Below are 20,436 nucleotides of genomic sequence, written 5' to 3'. Positions count from 1 at the left end.
TTAATACATAGATTTTAGCTACAGACTCACAGCTCCACAGTTACAGCTACTAATAACAGCTCAGTGGAAAAGGGAAGCATTTGAGGGAAAAGGTTGAATAGTTTACATCTATTCTCATCTATTCTATCCCTTTGGATATTGTTGTCGGTTGTTTAGCATTTCTATCGTAAAACAGCTGTCATATATATGATGTTTTGCTTCCTAAGTCCTACCTCATTCTCTTTCAGCATTAAACTGATGCTCTGTGGTGTAATTAACGTTCTGCTTCTATTTAATTGGTCATGTCAATTTGACCCTTCGCTAAGCCACGCCCAAAAACCGCAACCCAATCGTGGCTTAGCAACTGTAGCTACGCGCAGGGGCTCTGTCAAGCTTTCGAGTGAGTGCATAAGGATTGTGCAAATCTGATACCCGGTATCCTAAAAGTTTGGATGGGATGGTGGAATTTTTTCCCTTTTCAAACCTAAAACCCAAGAGGAGACATGCCAGCGTGGTTCAAGCTTTGTGAGGGGCGCTAAAGGAGCAGAGCTAAGTTGGTTTTGTTTTGATTTTCTTGACATATTCAGTAATAACCGACAGCAATAACTCACACACCTCTTAACGTTACCCTAAACAGAACTAAACTGTGTTTCCTACAAAAACACAAAGCAGGTTATGTTTCACAGCTGTCTTATTCATTTTTTCACTCGATATTGTGAGTAATGCTCCGTTTAAGCCTTCGTCATAACGTTAGTAACGCTAGTCATACTAATAGCGAATAGGTCATAATGACACGAGTTATTGATCCGGAAAATGTGAATCTGTAACTAACTTTACTGAACTTTATATTTCCATCTGTTTCAAGGTACGAATATTTGTAATTACAAATCAACAAAACAAAACCGAGATATGATCACAAACTGAGCACTTGCGATCAATATACTTTACCAGCAGCTGTTTTTCATTAATTTATAAAGAGCACACAAAAATACTGACAGTAATAGGTAACTCATTGTTATGGTCAATTGTTATGACATTGTTATGGTCAATGATGCTAATATTCAGCACAAATCCACCAGTTTCCCTTTCTAGCTGTTCTATCTATGAATGAACTATGTAGCAGCACTGTCATGCGTGTTTCCTCAGCAGTGCTATATTTCATTGCACAACAATAATCTATCAGGCTTTTTGGCTAAAAATCAATCAATCACACGGTTTCATTTGTTAATATTAGATTATTTTAAATGTCACCTCTCCTGCTGAGCATGAGCTAAGCTGTTGTATGGTTAGCATATGAGGCGGCTAGGCTTAGCAAGCTTCAATTTTGATTGATTTATTCTCTAATCGGTTGCCTATTATGTGGTGAATAAACTCCTGTAATGCATACTTCAGTCCTTTTTTGTTTGGCTTTCTCGGATATCTCACCTGTTCGCCAAAAATGACATTATATCCCTGGCAATGTCTGAATGTCGCACACACATTGAAAAAGCCGTGCCAGGCACAAAAGCTTGACAGGCGTAGCAACAGTAACTAAGAAGGTCGGGGCTTAGCGAAGGGTCCATTACTTGACGTCGACGAGCAAGATGAGAAGTTTGAGACAGACTAGCTAAAATTAGCTTAAATGCTACCATTTGTAGGTAGAGTTACCACTTTTTTCAGTGTAAATGTTCATGTCATCGAATAATTAGATTTTTCATAAGTGTTGTTTACTTTAATTTTACTTGTTTATCTGAGTACTTTTTTATTTGAAGAGGCATCTGTTTTTAAAGAGGAGTAAAAATGTATTTTAGAGAAATCCTCACCTGCTCAGAGATGTGAAGTCATGTCCAATTTGTGAACTAAATCTTGTCAGATAACGATTGCACCTGTTCTTTAGTCAGCAACTCACTGATTCAAATGATTTCTTTAGAGTAGATTAATGAATCATCCTTTCGATTAATTAGTGTATTTTGCAGTAAATCACTGACTGATCTAATTCAAAAGTGAGTCAAAAACGGAAGATACTTTCTGCTTGATTACTGACGGCATAACTTAGGGACTATAATAGAGTTTTTGTATTCCTTTATAATATAAATGAAAACCATATTTTACTCTCAACTGTAGTTGTTTGTGAAGCAAATATAAAAGATCAAGCTCTGTTAGTGCACTGTATGAAAAGGTAGGTTTTATTTATTTTTAAACATGATGTTAAGATAACGAATGAATGCTCATGCATTTTCCCCACTGCTTTAACAAATAATACATATACAATTCCTAAAATATCTACACATTTTGCTGTATATTGTATGCTTATTTGTCAGCACACATTTTCACACTTTTAATTTTGTTATATAGTACACTTACAAAAGCTGTCACTGGGGTGGCATCTTTTCCATAAGTACACATTTTTAAACAAAGGTTTAAACTAAAAAGTACAAATAGATCATCTTAAATTTTTAGATACTAACAAACATTCATTCATTCATTCATTGTTCTTCAGCATAGCCCCTACACCAGGGCTGCCCAATCCTGTTCCTGGAGATCTACAGTTAGTCAGAATTACCCAATTTCTATTTAACGTAGGAAAGATTTCTTCAACACATTTCTAAACATAATAGTTTTAATAACTCATTTCTAATAACTGATTTATTTTATTTACTATGATGACAGTAAATAATATTTGACTAGATATTTTACAAGACACTTCTATACAGCTTAAAGTGACATTTAAAGGGCTTAACTAGGTTAATGAGGTTAACTAGGCAGGTTAGGGTAATTAGGCAAGTTATTGTATAATGTTGGTTTGGTCTATAGACTATAGGAAAAATAGCTTAAAGGGGCTAATAATTTTAACCTTAAAATGTTTTTTAAAAAAATAAAAACTGCTTTTATTCTAGCCAAAATAAAAAAATTAAAAAAAGACTTTTTCCAGAAGAAAAAATATTATTAGACATACTGTGGAAATTTCCTTGCTCTGTTAAACATCATTTGGGAAATACTTTATATATATATATATATATATATATATATATATATATATATATATATATATATATATATATATATATATATATATATATATATATCAAAAAGGGCTAATAATTCTGACTTCAACTGTACCTTCCTGCAGAGTTCAGCTCCAAGTCTGATCAAACACTAAACCAATTAGTTAGGACGTGAAGAAGCTCTTGTTAATTACAGTTAACAGAGTTGCTGATTGTAAAAAACTAAACAGCACTGGTGCAATGTATACGATATTTTGACATACAACACATTTAATTACAACTCATTTAAAACATCGTTCTTTACTTTAATTGCTAGTTAAACCCTAATAATCTCACTGCTTGATCTAGATCTTTAAGCTCGATCTTGAGCTAGATCTTTCCCTCCTGTTTAACAAAGTAGTTGTTTAGCCCCAACATTTAACATACCTGATAATCAAAGACTAAGCTGAAGGAAAATGAATAAATGAATGAATGAATGAATGAATTAAATTATGCGGTTCATTCTGATGTGGTGACCCCTGAGATAAGGGATTAAGCTGAAGAAAATAAAGAAAAAAATAATAGAAATAAAATCAGGCGTTTCATTCCTTCCTTTATTTAACTAGCTAGTAAAACCCCAATAATCTCACTGCTTAATCTAGAACTTTAAGCTCGATCTTGATCTAGATCTTTTCCTCCTGTTTAAAAAAAGTTTTTGTTTGCTAATGAGGCACTAAGCTGAAGGAAAATGAATGAATGAATGGATGAATAAAAAAATAAACAAATAAATCAATCAATAAATAAATAAATAAATAAAATCAGGCGGTTCGTTCCTTTCTTTATTTTAATAGCTAGTAAAACCCTAATAATCGCGCAGCTTGATCTAGATCTTTTCCTTATGTTTAAAAACAGTAGTTGTTTAGCCCCAACATTTAACATACCAAGAAAAAGCACATTGTGGTTTCATAGATTAGATCTTCCTGCTTTGCATTAAAACCACAATCAAATATTTCTTTCAGCTTATGAACAACAGTGGCGTGTAAATGTAGAGCTGTTTATAACACTGGTCATAGGCCACCGTCTTAAAGTGCGCACGCTTCTGTGCACTTTGACAAACTTTCCATGTAACGACAGAAATTGGTATGTTTTGTTTTACTAGCGGTGGTTTGAGAAAAGGGAGCTTTCATCGTGTGTTGTTTTCTTTCTGATTTTAGGGTGGGGGTTTGCATGCTTCTTTTTTTCTGCCTTTGATGTAGCTTTGATGAACCTCGAAGCGCAATGCTGCAAGCAGTCTTTGACCTGCATTTAACCAGAAAACAAATGTTTTATCTTTTGTTTGTTTGCTTTGTGCACACGTTTTATTTAGCGTTCATTTTGTTCTGTTTTAATGTAAAGAAACATTTTGTACATTTGAACTGTTCGGATGAACTGCATGTATTAAATCTGTTGACAAATTATTGTTGTTGTTGTTCATCTTAGGTCAGACAGGAAATAACAAACTGTAAATACATTATAACACCAGAAACATATTAAAACCACACACTAGTTCAATGGGGTATATGCACACGGACTTTTAATTTTAGTCCGCCAACCTCACGGTTAATTGTCATCCCATACAAAATCGTTGTGTTTAAGATCTGATTTCTTTAAAAATACAGCGATCTTCACTGCCTGTCTGAGATACGATATAAAGTGGGTATCAGTCCAAACAAGAAACACTGCTTTAAAGTATATTTTTCTAGGTCATATCTTTCAAATATGGAAATTAATTTTGCCCCAGTATTTAAGTGGAATTTCTGAGCTAGCCTGCAGCTAATGACGTCTGCGTTTAAACGCTCTTACATCTCTTTTTACGCTTTAACATTCAAATGCATAAGTCTATTTAACAAATTAAATTTGAATTACATTACAACTGTAACCAGGGGATGTGACACTGACAACAGAGGTGCGGATCCACATGCAGGGTGTAATAGCAAGGTCAGGTAAGCAGTGGTCAATACAGGGGCAAACAGATGTATACAGGCAATCCATAAACGTAGTCAAGATAATAGGCAAGAGGTCAGATGGTAGGCGACAGGCAGGAATAAACAGACTAACAAGGCGAGGGTAAAAACACAGAAAAATAAGACAAAGTAATTTGCTTTGTATTGTATTGTATTGTCACTAGATATAAACAAGACTCAGCGATAGGTGTGAGTGTGTGTGCTGCTTAAATAGTGTGTGTAATCAGTCCTTGACAATCCTCCTGTGGTGTGTGTGATAAGTTAGAATATGGAACGTGCGTGAGCAGCGTGCATGTATGGAGATGTAGTTCAAAAATGGCAGATTTGTAGTCCATAAGCTATTGTGCGTGTATTCCAGCGATCTATGGAGTGCTGATCGCTGGTGATCATGACAACAATGTCAAGGCTGTAAAAGGAAACATCAAATTGAAAAAAGTCACGTAAAAGAATACGTCCCCCTCACTTTTAGAGACAAATCATTTAGAAACAGGTAATTAAGAATTGATTAATTAATACCACCCCCCACCCCCCACCCCCCACCCCCACATATCTCCCTTAATGCAGTGATGGGTAAGTTACATAAGAAAAAAAGAAAGAAATTATAAATGATAATATATACTTTGAAGTTACTTTTAAAACATGTTTAAAACATAAAATATACCTATAAAAATACAAAATAAACTGCAGCTCTTTCAGTAGTTTAATATTCACAGAGAAACATTACAATGCGTTGATCACAGCAGCTTGACACATTCAAAATACTTATTTTGAGTTCAGACTGCATGATTTTAGCCCCGGTTTTGAGAAATTGCCAACAAATGCCTAAAATCACAGGCATTGTTTGACATGTCATCTGAGTAATACCACAACCCGGTCAAAAAAGAGAAAAGTTTTGGAGAAATTGCTAATTCCCTTCAAAACCCAGCTGAGCTAAATAAGTACATTTTCTGAAAGACTTCTTTCTCATTATAATAAAAAAAACATATAGTACATGACCTCACGTTTTCTCCATGTCACTTCTCGCTTGTTTTGTTGTAAGACGTAGTTTGAACAAAGTTGTCGGCGATTCTTCCTATTTTAAAGACAGTGTGAACCCCCCTGTTGCCTGTGTTGCAGCTAGAAGGCCATCCGCCATGTATAACATATGCCAGAATAGTTGGTGGTCCATTCCACTGTGGGGACCCCTGATAATCAAGGACTAAGCCGAATGAAAATGACTGAATGAATGAATAAATAATTTTTTTAAATCAAATATTTATTCATTTATTTTATTTTCGGCTTAGTCCTTTTATTAATCTGGGGTCGCCACAGCGGAATGAACCGCCAAATAATTTTGCATATGTTTTACGCAGCAGATGCTCTTCCAGCTGCAGCCCATCACTGGGAAACCCATACACTCTTATTCACACACATACACTACGGACAATTTAGCTTACCAAATTCACCTGTACCACATGTCTTTGGACTTGTGGGGGAAATCGGAGCACCCGCAGGAAACCCATGCCAACACGGGGAGAACATGCAAACTCCACACAGAAATGCCAAATTACACAGCCGAGGCTCGAGCCAGCAACCTTCTTGCTGTGAGGCAATCATGCTACCCACCGCGCCACCCAAAAAAAATCTAATAAAAACAAAAACAAAATAAATAGAAGATTAAAAAGTAAATATATTATTAGCACAAAGGTGTTTTAATAACATTTGTTGTATGTTAATAACAACAAAAAATAATTAAAAGAAAGAGAGTGCACATAAATAAAATAAATGCATTTTACAATCTTTAAAAAAAGTGTTTTTCTTTATGATTCTGCTTAACCATCAGGTCACTTAGCCGTCACCCAAACAAAAACCTCACAAGAACCAGTGGTTTTTGCACAATCAGGTGAGAGTACAGGTAATTGTAGCTGCTGAGGTTTATTCAGTCTTTGCATGCACCAACTGCTTCTTCACCATGCAAATCACCTGAGTTGTGGCCGAAACACGTCTTCCTGCTTAGGCCTCTTTTCCTGGCAGCAGTGTACACGTAAACCCACAAGTGCACACGTGCAGCAGCGCATGTACCTGTGCAAAGTTGAAACTTAGTGGGGGGAGCGACAGTGGTTGAGGACAGGGAACTTTCAAAACTGAGAAGAGGAAAAAGCTATTTTGACTTGCTGCTGTAAATGTGCAGTCTTCTACAGTGTTGTTTAGGATTATGAGCAGACTTTACTCAAATATAATACTCTGTGCATGCAATCCCTTCATCTTGACTCAATGAATAATGATTAAGTTAATGTTTTTTTTTTTTTTACAATTTTAAGTTGATTGAACATAAAACAATTAAGTTGTCCCTAAAACAAACTCCAGAACTGTGTTGCTTCCAGAACTGTGTTCAACTCATTTTAAATAAGTAATTTGAACAAGCAGCAAAATTTTTTTTTTTGTATTTAAAGAGCAATTGTGAGTTTTGAAAATTACCTTTTATGCGATGTGTGACACCAACCAAACTAAGTAAATGAAAACATTCATCTGAGGTTTAAAGGGCACCTATGATGAAAATCATCTTTTGTAAGCTGTTTGGACAGAACCGTGTGTAGGTATAGAGTGTCCACAGTCATATTGGGGTGATATAAACACAATAAGTCTCTTTTTTAATTTCCTGACGTTAAAGTTGGATCCAAATCTGTCCCATTTTGAGGCCCACTGCAACGTGACGTAGGAGTGTGGTTTCCCCGCCCACTGAATTGATTCACAGACGTATATTAACATGTCTCCGTAGAAACGCGTATAATCATATCAACAAGACAGGACATGTCTGTTCAGCTCTTTGTGATCATCAATCATCATTAAATTTGATCAAGAATGAGTTTTACAAGTCTAAAACCTTTTTAAAACAGTGCATGTTTGTGATGAATTACAGCTATTTTACCGTCTTTATCACCACAGCCACATGTCAATACAATTATAAAAGAAGACGCTTCAATCCCAGTTTGTGAACATTTAATCAGGTTTATTTTATACATTAACAAAATGAATATCCATACAGAAGTGGATATTAATGTTTATCCTGTCAAATTTACGTGCAAAAACAGTGCAAAGTTAAACGTGCTTGCTGTGTGTGTGTGTATGTGTGTGCATGAACTTTGTAACAACATTGTGTGTGGCTCATCATTGCATAAAGGCTTGAATTCACTCCACAACAAATACATCAAATACTCATTGTTAAAGTTCTTACTGTAGTATTTCTCACAAACGCTACGTGAGATCTCCTTCATGTCTATCACTGTGCTGTTTACCTGACGCAGCCGAGGCGGAGATTAAGGCACACTCTGACAGTCATGTGGGAACAGTGGGCAGGGAGAGCTAGCATTAAAGTCACAGGCCACAAAACCAGCTACAAGGTGTTTAGAGCAGAAAATTTCAACATTTCTAAAGGTAGAATAAATAATCTGATGGGTGTTTTGAGAAAAAATTTATATAATCATTTCTCCTATAGGCAACTGAATCGGAAGTTCTAAAACAGAAAACAATCGCATTTCCACATCGCCGAATAAGGTCAATAGTGGATGTCTCTTTGTTTATACAATGTAAAAGTGATTGTTTGCTTTACTTTAAAAATCTACGTAAACCTGTTGTCTTAAAAGCGAATGCTGGTCTTTACTTTAAAAAAGTGAGTAACCCATTGTAACTTGGAACTTTTAAGTTGGTTTAACTTATTTTTTTATAATTATGCATGTTGTTTATTTACGTAGCATTGGGTTTACTCACTTTTTTAATTAAAGTCAACTAATCATTTATTACGGCAACACAATGGCACAGTATGTAGTGCTGTCACCTCACAGCGAAAAGGTCGCTGGTTCGAGCCTCGGCTGGGTCAGTTGGCATTTCTGTGTGGAGTTTGTATGTTCTCCCCGTGTTCGCGTGGGTTTCCTCCAAGTGCTCCCGATCCCCCCACAGTCAAATTTTTTTTTAGTGTATAAGTATAAATGAGTGTATGGATGTTTCCCAGAGATGGGTTGCAGCTGGAAGGGCATCCGCTGCGTAAAACATATGCTGGATAAGTAAACAGTTCATTCCGCTGTGGCAACCCCGGATTAATAAAGGGACTAAGCCGAAAAGAAAATGAATGAATGAATAATCATCTATTACAGTGTATGTTGTCATTTAAAAGTGTTCTTTGTTCTGCTTTTTTATCTAAGAAAATAAAGTATTTAAAAAAACTCACTTATTTTGATCCTAAATTATCTAGCCAACCAGTAAATAGTTTTCTTTATAATTATTACTTACTTTCTAGTTCAGCTAAGGTAAGAATCGATGTTGTTTTTCTTGAAACACATCACGCTGTGGTTAAAACTCTTTCCTCTGGTGTTGGCTTCAAAGTCAAACGTGGTTCTTCACCTATTTTTTTTTCTTTTCTTTTTTTTGGCACAGCACATACAGACACACACGAGCTCTCGTGTTCACTGTGTCGTGAACAGACCCCAGTGAGACGTTCAATCAGAAAGTCATCTGCAAACATGCACGCGTATACCGGTGAGTCTAACAGTTAATCGGCTGGATTTCCCTGTTAAATATTTGCATTTACACATACAGGATGTGGTCGAAGATTTCAAAAAGGAAACTAATAATGTGGAACTGTGCATATTATTTGATGTTTCATCTTATCTATGAATGAAGTCTGTCATTTTGTGCACTCTTTGACCCATTGTCTTTTTTACTGGCAGTGTTTTGTCCTGTGTTGCTGATATGGTCTTGCCACATAAAGGTATTTTTATTATTATTTTTATCACAATTAACTGAAGTCACCATTCATGTTAACTTCTTATTTTAGAGTGAGGTTTCATGCATAAATTAGATGTCTGCTATCGTTTACTATCATTAGAAAATGTAACTTTCTTCATTTTGCGTAACTTGAGTGAACTATAACTTGCGTGACAGTGACAGAATCAGTCATCGTTCCCTTTTATCGCACACGTTTGAGGCAGCAGTTCTCACATATTCTTTTGAAAATCTGTAACAATAATAATACGTTCTCATTAATGCATTATATAACAGTAACCAGCAGAGAGCAATAGATGTATTGTATTAAAAAAAACACTTTTGGTGCTGGTTCAAACTACTTCTAGAATATGAGTTGGACCAACACAGTTTACAAAAGGTTTTTTTGGGGACAACCTAATTTTTTTTAGGTCAATCCACTTAAATTTGTAGAAACGAGTTAACTTAATCGAACTTAAGTTAACTTAATCGAATTTTGTTTGGAACAACCAGAAGAAATTGTGTGTGGAACCCAGCATTTCTTTCAGCGTATGCTGGTAATTAGTATTTGTTCATAAATATTGGTAACACTTTATTTTGATGGTTCATTTAAGTATGAGCAGACTGTCTGCTTAATAGCTGTTGATACTACTCCTTCAACTGACATTTAACTGACTACAAGACACTTTGCAAGTACGTCAACACACTAACCCTAACCCCAACCCCAACCTAACAGTCTTCTTATAATCTAATGAGAATTATTTGGGATGTAGAAGCAACGAACTTAATTCAACAAATTGACCATCAAAATAGTGACCAAAATATTGTTAACTGTTAACTTAGAAACATAAATATTAATACACTCAAAAAAAAGGGTTGCTTGTTCAAACTACTTATTTAAAATGAGCTGAAACAACACGTTTTTTATTTTGTTTGGACAACTTAATTGTTTTATGTTTAATCCATTTAAATGTTTAATTAAAATGAACTTATATCCTTCACGTTGTCCCAACACAAATTGATTGTGTGGAAGCCAGCATTTTTTACGAGCCAATTTTAAATATTAACTATTACATTTATTAACACTACCTAAGATTAGTAAATCTTTTAGAAGGTCACACTTTATTTTTACGGTACAATTCTTGCTATTAACAAACAATCAACTATGACTTAGCTCAATAAACTACTAATTTGCTTCTTAATAATGGTTATTAATGTAGCAGTTATGGGTTGGTTAGTAGTGTTGAATATCATGCAGAATATGTACTTTATAACTACAAATAAACGTCCAATATCTTACTAATAGACATGTAATACACCAGTTAATGGTCAGAATTGATCCTTAAACTAAATGTTATCAGAATAGAATAGAATAGAATAGAATAGAATAGAATAGAATAGAATAGAATAGAATAGAATAGAATAGAATAGAATAGAATATCAAACTTTAAGGGTAAAATTATTGCTATTAACAGACCATTAGCTATGACTTTTGCCTCAATAAACCTTTAATTTTTAAACTTCTGCTTAAATGTAAATGTAAAAATTCTGCTTGATGTAAAATAACAATAACATGCAGATTATGCACTTTATAAGTACAAATAAACAGCCAATATTATAATAAAACACCCTTAGATAGTGAGAATTGGTTCTTAAACTAAAGAGTTATAATGCATCTTTCTATGTTAGTTAATTGATATTAACATATTCAACTCTATTTGAGAAACGAGTTTGAAAAAATTTCAAAACTATGTACAAAGGATGTATATAAACACACATTTGACTTAATATAAAAGGTTTTAATCAAACAGTCAAGCCTTTTAATAGCAAATGTGTGGTTGCTCATCTTTTACAGCTCAAGTATCTTATTTCCTGCGCCTAGGCAGGTATCTGTATGCGTATTTACTAAATTAGAAACTAGTTTACTCGACTAGATCACCAGATAAAATAAAGATAAAGATTAAATAAATTTATTTTTAAATTAAAAATAAAAATAAGATTACTTATTTTGAAAAATAGTCTAAGCATGCAACCAAACACTGGAGGACTATTTGTCTGAAAGCCTTGGCTATGCTTTTTTGATGTCCCCCTTTAGACATTCTGTTTTCTGCAACAAACATGTCAAGTAACTGTCATTAGAGTATAAATAAAGTATTAGAACATATTTACAAAATTAAAAACTAAGGTCCCAAAAAGAGATTTCACAGTTGTGTCATAAATAAACAATTTAGGTACCATTTTATTTTGAGACATTGTGTTGATTACAAGCTATACATTGCAACTCCATACCAATTAATACTTATTAGAGTATTAGTAAACTGTAAGGTTAGAGTTAATTTAAGTTGATGTATTTACAAAGTTTTCAGTTTAATGTCTGTTGGAGGTGCAGTATCAGCAGATACTAAGCAGAGAGTCTGCTAATACTCTAAAATGAATTAGTTGCTGCATAGTTGCAATATTGCTTACACTACCTGACAAAAGTCTTGTCGTCTGTCCCAGTTGTAAGAGCAACAAATAATAACTTGACTTTTAGTTGATCATATGGAAAAGTGGCAGAAAGTCGAATTTTCCACTGAATCATCTGTATCTGCATCCCAATTATCACAAATACTACAGAAGATGAAGGAGGAGGTATTGAATGTGAATCCAAAGATTCTTGATGAACTCTGAGAGTCCTGCAAGAATGCTTTCTTTGCCATTCCAGAAGACTTTGAGTCATTGCAGAGATGTATGGATGCAGTCCTCTAAGCTCATGGGAGTCAAACACAATATTAATTGTTTTTCCACCGCACCATGACTTTATATTCTACTCTACATTATTTCTGTTAAGCGACAAGACTTTTGTCTAAGCATAGTCAGAATTTACTGTCCTTTTTAAATAATTTAAAATCAAGATATGTTTATATTTCATTTTGGTAGTCACTTCAGTCTACTTTGGTGGAGGACCATCAAAATAAAATGTGGACTTCAATGTCTAAATCCATTTCTGAAGGGCTGCAGCTCTGCACAGTTTAGTTTCAACCCTAAATACACACACCTGATCAAACTAATTGAGGCCTTCAGGCTTGTTTAAAACCTACAGGTAAGTGTGTTGAAGCTGGGTTGGAACTAAACTGTGCAGAGTTTGACACCGCTGCTTTAAGAGAACCATCAAATTAAAGTGCACCTCTTGCCCAAATGTTCATGTTCAGTTTTCAAACCATCGTGAGGTAGTCAATTCAAATGATCATGATGTTTTTTCCCAATAAATTCTTGGAAATTTTATATGACACTTTTGCATTATCTGTTTTTCAGAAAAGTTGGTCCAACATGACTGAACACCAAATGGGTGAAAAGGCTACAACAGAGTATGATTATACCACAGGAACAGTAGATTATGACATTTATGAACAAAGTTGCAATAAGACCAACAATCGTACTTTCCGAGCCTGGTTCCTGCCCACCATCTACACCATCATCTGCCTCCTGGCTCTCATGGGGAACTTTCTGGTCATCCTGACCTACCTTTACTTCAAGAGGCTGAAGACAATGACCGATGTCTACCTGTTTAATCTGGCCATGGCTGACCTGCTGTTTGCCATTTCTCTCCCCTTCTGGGCAGCTAGTTTCATGAGTACTTGGCATTTGGGTTTGTATCCATGCAAAGCCATGTTTACTATCTACAAGGTCAGCTTCTTCAGCGGCATGTTCCTCCTCACCTGCATCAGCATTGATCGCTATTTCTCCATAACGAAGGCTGTTTCTGCTCATCGTTGTCGCTCCAGTGCGGTCTACTATGGTCAGGTGTCTTCTCTAGTCACCTGGGTGATAGCGATCGTCTTTTCTGTACCTGACATGGTTTTTGCTGAAATCAATAGCAGGGGCACCTGTTCAGCAAATGTCAACTATCAGGACTATTATGTTAAGATGGTGATAAGTCAGATGGTCTTGGGATTTATCATCCCAGCAGTCGTCATGGGGTTCTGTTACATCTGCATTATTAAAACCCTCATGCAGGCCAAGAACTTTGAGAGAAATAAAGCCTTCAAGGTAATCATTGCAGTGGTCGTTGTCTTCGTCTTCAGCCAGCTACCCTACAATGTAGTCATGGGAGTCTCTGTCCAGCAAACAACAGATTGTGCCAAGGACAATACTCGTCTTTTTGCTCTGGATGTGACCATGGCTGTGGCCTTCATGCGCTGCTGTGTGAACCCATTCCTGTACGCCTTCATTGGGGTAAAGTTTCGCAATGATCTTCTGAAGCTTTTGAAAGACCTGGGATGTCTCCGAACGAGCCACTTAATGTACACCCACTGCGGGAGACGAAGATCTTCTGTCGGCCTGGACACAGAAACCACCACAACATTTTCCCCATGAACGCTCAAGAACATATTGCCAAAAAACAAAAAAGGTTACAGTTATATAGTAAATCGCTTCATAAGCTGCCCTTAGAGGACTATGGGGACATTTACTTGCCTTCTGAACATGTTGCTGTTGTAATCTTACTACTAGTAACTTTAAGTCTTGGTAAAGAGAATTCTGTTTCAAATCACATTTTAAATGTTATAAATGTATTGCTGAAATACATTGCAAAGACTCTGAAGTATTTAGTACTGAACTGTGGTGTCAAAACATGAAAATAGGCATGACATCGAAATTAAAATTCATTTATTTGTACATCCACTTGAAATGGTGTCTGGAATGAGAAAAAATGTAGAATGGTGCGTGATTTCATCCTTTGGGAACCAATTGGATTGTTGGAAAATGGATGTTGCTAACAAAATGAAGGAAGATTTAAATGCTACTTTGTAATTGGTAAAGATTACTCACCACCGTCGTCACCTTCAGCACCTTCTGGTGCAGAATGTTTTCAGATGCCAGACGAATGTTGATTGACAGAACTGTATCATATTCCTTTGAAAAACTGCCTTTAGTGAAGGCAGGACAGAAACGAGACCTGTACTGATAGCCCCGCCTTAAATGACTGATAGCCCCACCCTAAAGGACTGATAGCCCTGATGGCCCTGCCTTAAATGACTGATAGCCCTGCTCTAAAGCATTAGTAGCTCCGCCCTAAAGGCATTCCATGTGACCAGAAGTGAAAAAAGTTGTTTTGAGAGGGGAGGGAAGGTTACAGTATTTGATTAAAGATTATGAGGGCAAATCCATTTTTAATGAGCAATAAAGTGCACAGATTTATAACAAGCACTTCTATATACATATAAAAATAAGAATACATTTTGATTTCATGCCAACTTTTAAAGGGTACCTATTTTACCCCTTTTTCAAGCTTTAAAATAAGTCTTTTGTGTCTACAGAATGTGTTTGTAAAGTTTAGCTCAAAACACCCATCAGAATATTTATTATACCTTTCAGAAGTTTGGACACAATGTAGCTGTATTTGTTTCCTGTGCCTTTAATGCTGATTCTCACTGCCCACTCTTCCCATATCCCTGTGAAAGTGTGCCTCAATTTCCGCCTCAGCTGTGTCAGATAAACAGCACAGTGACAGACATGAAATACATCTTACAGGACGTTTGTGAGAAATACTACTGTAAGAACTTTCCCAATGGTTATTTGATGTATTTGTTGTGGAGTTAACTCAAGCCTTTCTGCAACGATGAGTCACACACAATGTTGTCACAAAGTTCACACACACAGAGACACACAGTGCGCGTTTAACTTTGCACTGTTTTTGTCCGGCAAATGTGACAGGATATACATTAATAGCCACTGCTGTGTGGATATCCGTTATGTTCACTTCCGTTATGAGCTCAACAGCTGTCTTGTTGATTTAGTTATATGCATTACTACGGAGACATGCTAATATGCGGCTGTCAATCAATTCGGTGGGCAGGGAATCCGCACTCCTACGTCACATTGCGGTCGGCCTTAAAAAGGAAGAGATTTGGATCCTATTTTAACGTCAAGAAATTAAAAAAAGAGACTTATTGTGTTTATATGACTGCAGACACTGTCCAAACAGCTTACAAAAGATGTTTTTTTTTTATCATAGGTGTCCCTTAAACAGTTTTTCAACAGATCTGTGTTCAGGATTTTTTGGGTAGGGATAAAACGGTGGCTTAATGATGCAAAGAAATAACTTAAGCTTATTTTGCTACAGTTATGCTAGTTACATATTGCTAATTAACATAAAAAGAAGAAAAATTACTATTTTGATGCAGTCTGAGTGGGATGAGGTAACTCTAGGGTAGCCAGTCATTGTCCTCTGAATTGGATTCTGGCTTTAAAGGCTCAAACATGTATGGTTGTAAAAATCCAGTTAAACTCAGGTTACAAGAGGAAGCATCAGTAGGATCCAGTCAGGTTGTAAAGATACTATTTAACAGCAAGGGGATGACCGATTTCAACAACTTATTTTAGTTCCTTGGCTTTTTTCATCATTCAGATTTGCCTGACTGGTTGATAACATTTTCTGCTGTGTGACAAACTCAGAACACTTACTTAAATCTTACTTTACCCGGTCTTTAATGTACAAAAACTTCCACTTTTGTAATGATAAGTTTGCCATTTCTTGTTCTTGATTTCCCTTAAAGAGACAAAATCACTTTCACTCTTTTTTATAAGATGTAGCCATTCTGGTTTTAATATCTTGACCACAATATCAGTTTCTATGCATTGTAAATACTTTAAGAAATGAGAGTTCTTTACATTAAGCTTACTGTCAACTAACATGCGGTTAAATGTAACATAATCCTTTATCTTGCTTAAAGAGATCCTGGTCATAATAATTGTCTTAACTGTTTATGTATGCAATTATACAAAACTAAATAAATCTTTTGAAATGACTTACTTTGTTTGTTTTTCATGTTACCAACTTATTTAATGCTCAGTGTTGTGCTGTTTTCGTCAGTCTCGCTTTTATCAAAATAGCACCTGACTCAAGCCCCATGTAAGAGACAAACGCATTACCAGCTGCCCAACGTATACAAATATAGACCATTGTTGTTTGGTTGAAATTGTTAACCATTTCTCAGTTTGGTTTCTCACCTTAGAAGACTGTGAGAAAGTCATCCGCTCATTGTCTGTGGTCACAGTATACTTACTATGTGGGTAGTTGTGGTGAGTTTTTGTAAAAATGTCTTGTGTATGTTGATAAACAACAGTAGGCTATAATCCACTTAAAGAGACGGTTCACCCCAAAATTTTAATCTACTCACTATACATGTATGTTGTTTTCACGATGTCATTTATGACACATGGAATTCAGATGGAGGGCAGGAAGTGATCCTTCTACATAGGAATCACTATCAGAGCATCAAAAGGTTTCTGTTTTATGTTGTTTATAATTGTTTAAATTGACCAAAATAAAACATACGGAACAGCTTATAGACTTCCAAATAAGCTTCCAATAAAATGTTTGCTCATTAAAGGGGGGGGAAGTCTAGAAACTGGCTAAAAAACGGATGAAAAGGCAGTATGTAATAAACATACATTTAATACATCCATGTGTACATTTGTATGTAACTACTGAACGCAATAGTTTGGTTTGTCAGCACAAATAAAGATTATATAACGGCCTAGCTATGTGTTTAAATATGTAGTGTGTTATACAAAAACCCGCCACACTTACACAAAATCCAGGAGAGTATAAATAACGTACCCTGCCATGTAATCACTGCAATGAAATCTTGTTTTGCAATAATCCAAGTCTTTACTGGCGTTTCGGCAGGATAAACAAACGTAATGTTAACATCGAGATGCCCATAAGTGGTGAAAGTTGTTTGATGGTAAGTTTACTGACCGAACAAAAAATAAACGCACACCTTGGGACAAAACTATGGTTACTATTGTGGAGCACGTTTCCCCTTACAAAAATAAATAAATAATAATGTAGACTATATGCGTTCACGCTTTTGTATCTGTTCATTTTATATTTATTTCGTTTTTTTAATTGCAAAATTGTCTGCAAATTTTTGGGAATTACCACTACAAAATCTTTTTTTTTTTTTTTACAAAGTCATTTTTATCGTAAGAAATCACAAAAACCATTGGGAAAACTAGGGGGTCTTCTTTTAGTAAAATATACACTTGTATCCTTCATAGCCTGATTTTCATTCCTTTAAAATAAAGTTGGTTTAACTGTATAGATCATTTCAATGTGGTCCTGTCATTGGCCCATAAACATTTCCTGTTTGTTATCATAACTGTAACAAGAGGCAATTCAATCATAACTTCATGTTAAAACAGATATCATGACATTATTTATCAATATATGGCTTTTTTTTTATTCTCCGAGGCTATAGAAAATAAAAATGTAAGACAGGAAATATGATTTGGACCATTGTTTTTGTTTACATCCCTCAAAATGGCAGGCTTTAATAGTTAAGGTCCCTCATGAAGGAAGAAAGTCGTCGTGTTTAAGATTGTGACAACGAAGATTCACTAAACAATATTGCAAAATTGTGTATGACGTAAGGTGTACATTCTTTAAAATAGGCTATATCGGACATCCATCCAAGAGTTTAAGACACTTGATGTGAACGAAACCAAGCATAGTTTAAGGTAGGGACATCGACTTTTGAGTGAACAAAACAAATTGCGCATGTTTTTTTGTTTTTTTTGTTTGTTTTTTAACAAATTGCGCATGGTTGATCTGCATACCTGCAAGTATGGGGATCTTGGTTGATCCACAGGCAAATTAAATCTGCAATGAAGATCTTCTGGCGTCAGTCTAAAAATCTGACTACGTGATACTATAGCGCCACCCTGAGGTGGCTGAAACAAACAAGGAAGCAAATGCCATAATTTTTACAACGATAAATCCACATTAATTCTCAGCATTATCAGAGAAATTATCAAAGAAATCAATATCTTTTCAAAGATTTCTGAGATAATTTATTTTCCATTACTGGTACAGCCTTAATGCTTAGGGATAGTTCATTTAAAAGGAGTCATATCATCATTTATTGTTCCAAACCTGTTTTGAGTTTCTGTTTTTCTGTTGAACACAAAAGAGGAATGTTGGAAACCTGTAAATGACTATAGTGTTTGTTTGTTTGTTTGTTTTTTGTTTGCTTGTTTGTTTGTTTGTTTGCTTGTGTGCGTGTTTGTTTGTTTATTTGTTTGTTTGTTTGTTTGCTTGCTTGCTTGCGTGCTTGTTTGTTTGTTTGTTTGTTTGTTTGTTTGTTTGTTTGTTTGTTTTTCTATGGATGTTGTTTAAACATTCTTTGAAATATCTTATTTTATGTTCAATAGCAAAAAAGTCATAACCCGTAAGCTTCGAAATCACTGAAATGTGAGTCAATAGGTTAAGAGGGAGTTTTTTGAGTTAACTATATTTTTAATCTTATGTTAAAACATGTATATGAGCAATTCCGTGCAAATGTCAACCTTGCCATGAAATTTTTTTCGTTTTTACCAAAATACGGAAACCATTTCTGGGTTTTTTGTGTAAGCAAGTATTTTACAGTACTTTAAAAATACTCAAAAATGCATCTGTCAATGTTTTCAAACTATTCTATTTGATTTAACAAAGTCACACAAATGGTAATTTCACATGCGTCACATCCATAACAGAGAGATGTCACATCCATAACGACACTTTTTCCTCAGAAATGTGAAAATATTAAATAAAATAAAACCAAGCAATTTTGTTTTATAGAGAGCCGACTAATCCTTTTGATTAGCATTATTTCTTTTGGGTTGTGCAGTTTAATTCACATAATTTCTACAAAGTGTGTTGTATACTGTAAACTCGCAGACTTTTTTTGTCACATCCATAACGCATGCTTATTTTCCTCATTTAAAGTACAAAACACGTTTACAGATTGATATTTTTCTGCTCCCATAACTCTGTGGCTAGTTGCTTTAGAAAATATAATTAAATTTTTCAATATAATGTTAACATATACTTTCTCTGTCAATTTATGTGTTGAGTTTTTACTGCAAATGTCACATCCATAACGCTGGAATTGCTCATATACATTTCAAACTTTTTCATAAATGAAAAGTGAAATGAAAAAACACTATAACCTATTAGTAAAATAAGCCTTTCCTGCGATCTGCTAGTTTTTGCTGAGATGAAAATGTTGGCTAAATGTTGTAATTTTAGCTACTGTCCCAAACTGGGATATTAAAGTAGGACATCTAAAAATACATTAATTAATTTTACATTTAAAAACATTACAAAAAAAACTGCACGGCAAAAACGGAGAGATATTTAATTGTTTATTATTATTATTATTATTATTATCAACAATATATGCTGCATAATTTTAATTTGCATTTTAAAAACATAATTTTGGGATATTTTAATTATGATAATTTGAATAACGAAGTTTTTGTTATTTATCTAATTATTTTGTTGATTAAGTTTCATATTTATACGTGTACATTTTTCAACAAAAAACTTTTTACTTTGTTTTACAAGGAACTGAAAAAAATATTTTGTACTATTCAGCATATAGTGCTAATAGAAAGGCCATTAGAACTGTCCATTTGTGCTCTAATTTAAAATATATATATATATTAATGTAAAGGTCCTGATTGTTTGTAATTGTTAGTATTTTAGTTAATTATTTATACTCTTGTTTTTTGTGTTTGTTTTATTTATTTTTGTGCTGTTTTTATTATTTACCTTCTATAACCCTGGCATTGTTTTGTTTACTGTATTGTCATGCATATATGTTGTTTAAAGCATAACAATATATATATATATATATATATATATATATATATATATATATATATATATATATATATATACACACACACACACACACACACACACACACACACACACACACACACAC

The 20,436-nt window shown here is 34.6% G+C and overlaps 1 protein-coding gene across 3 annotated transcripts; it reads left to right on the top strand.

Moving 5' to 3' along the window:
* The first annotated feature begins 327 nt into the window (after positions 1–327).
* Positions 328–16,469, top strand: ccr7 (chemokine (C-C motif) receptor 7). 3 transcript variants are annotated; one of them, XM_073953099.1, is made up of 4 exons: positions 328–532; positions 9,356–9,457; positions 9,649–9,689; positions 12,977–16,469. In XM_073953099.1, exons 2-4 carry the CDS (start codon positions 9,442–9,444, stop codon positions 14,036–14,038), a joined length of 1,119 nt encoding a protein of 372 aa, XP_073809200.1. In that variant the 5' UTR covers positions 328–532; positions 9,356–9,441; the 3' UTR covers positions 14,039–16,469.
* The last annotated feature ends 3,967 nt before the right edge of the window (positions 16,470–20,436 follow it).

The sequence above is a fragment of the Danio rerio genome, chromosome 6 (assembly GCF_049306965.1).
Source record: "Danio rerio strain Tuebingen ecotype United States chromosome 6, GRCz12tu, whole genome shotgun sequence".
In the NCBI taxonomy this organism is placed as follows: Eukaryota; Metazoa; Chordata; class Actinopteri; order Cypriniformes; family Danionidae; genus Danio; species Danio rerio.
The sequence above is the reverse complement of the archived record's forward strand: the minus strand, read 5'-3'. Positions and strand labels throughout refer to the sequence as shown.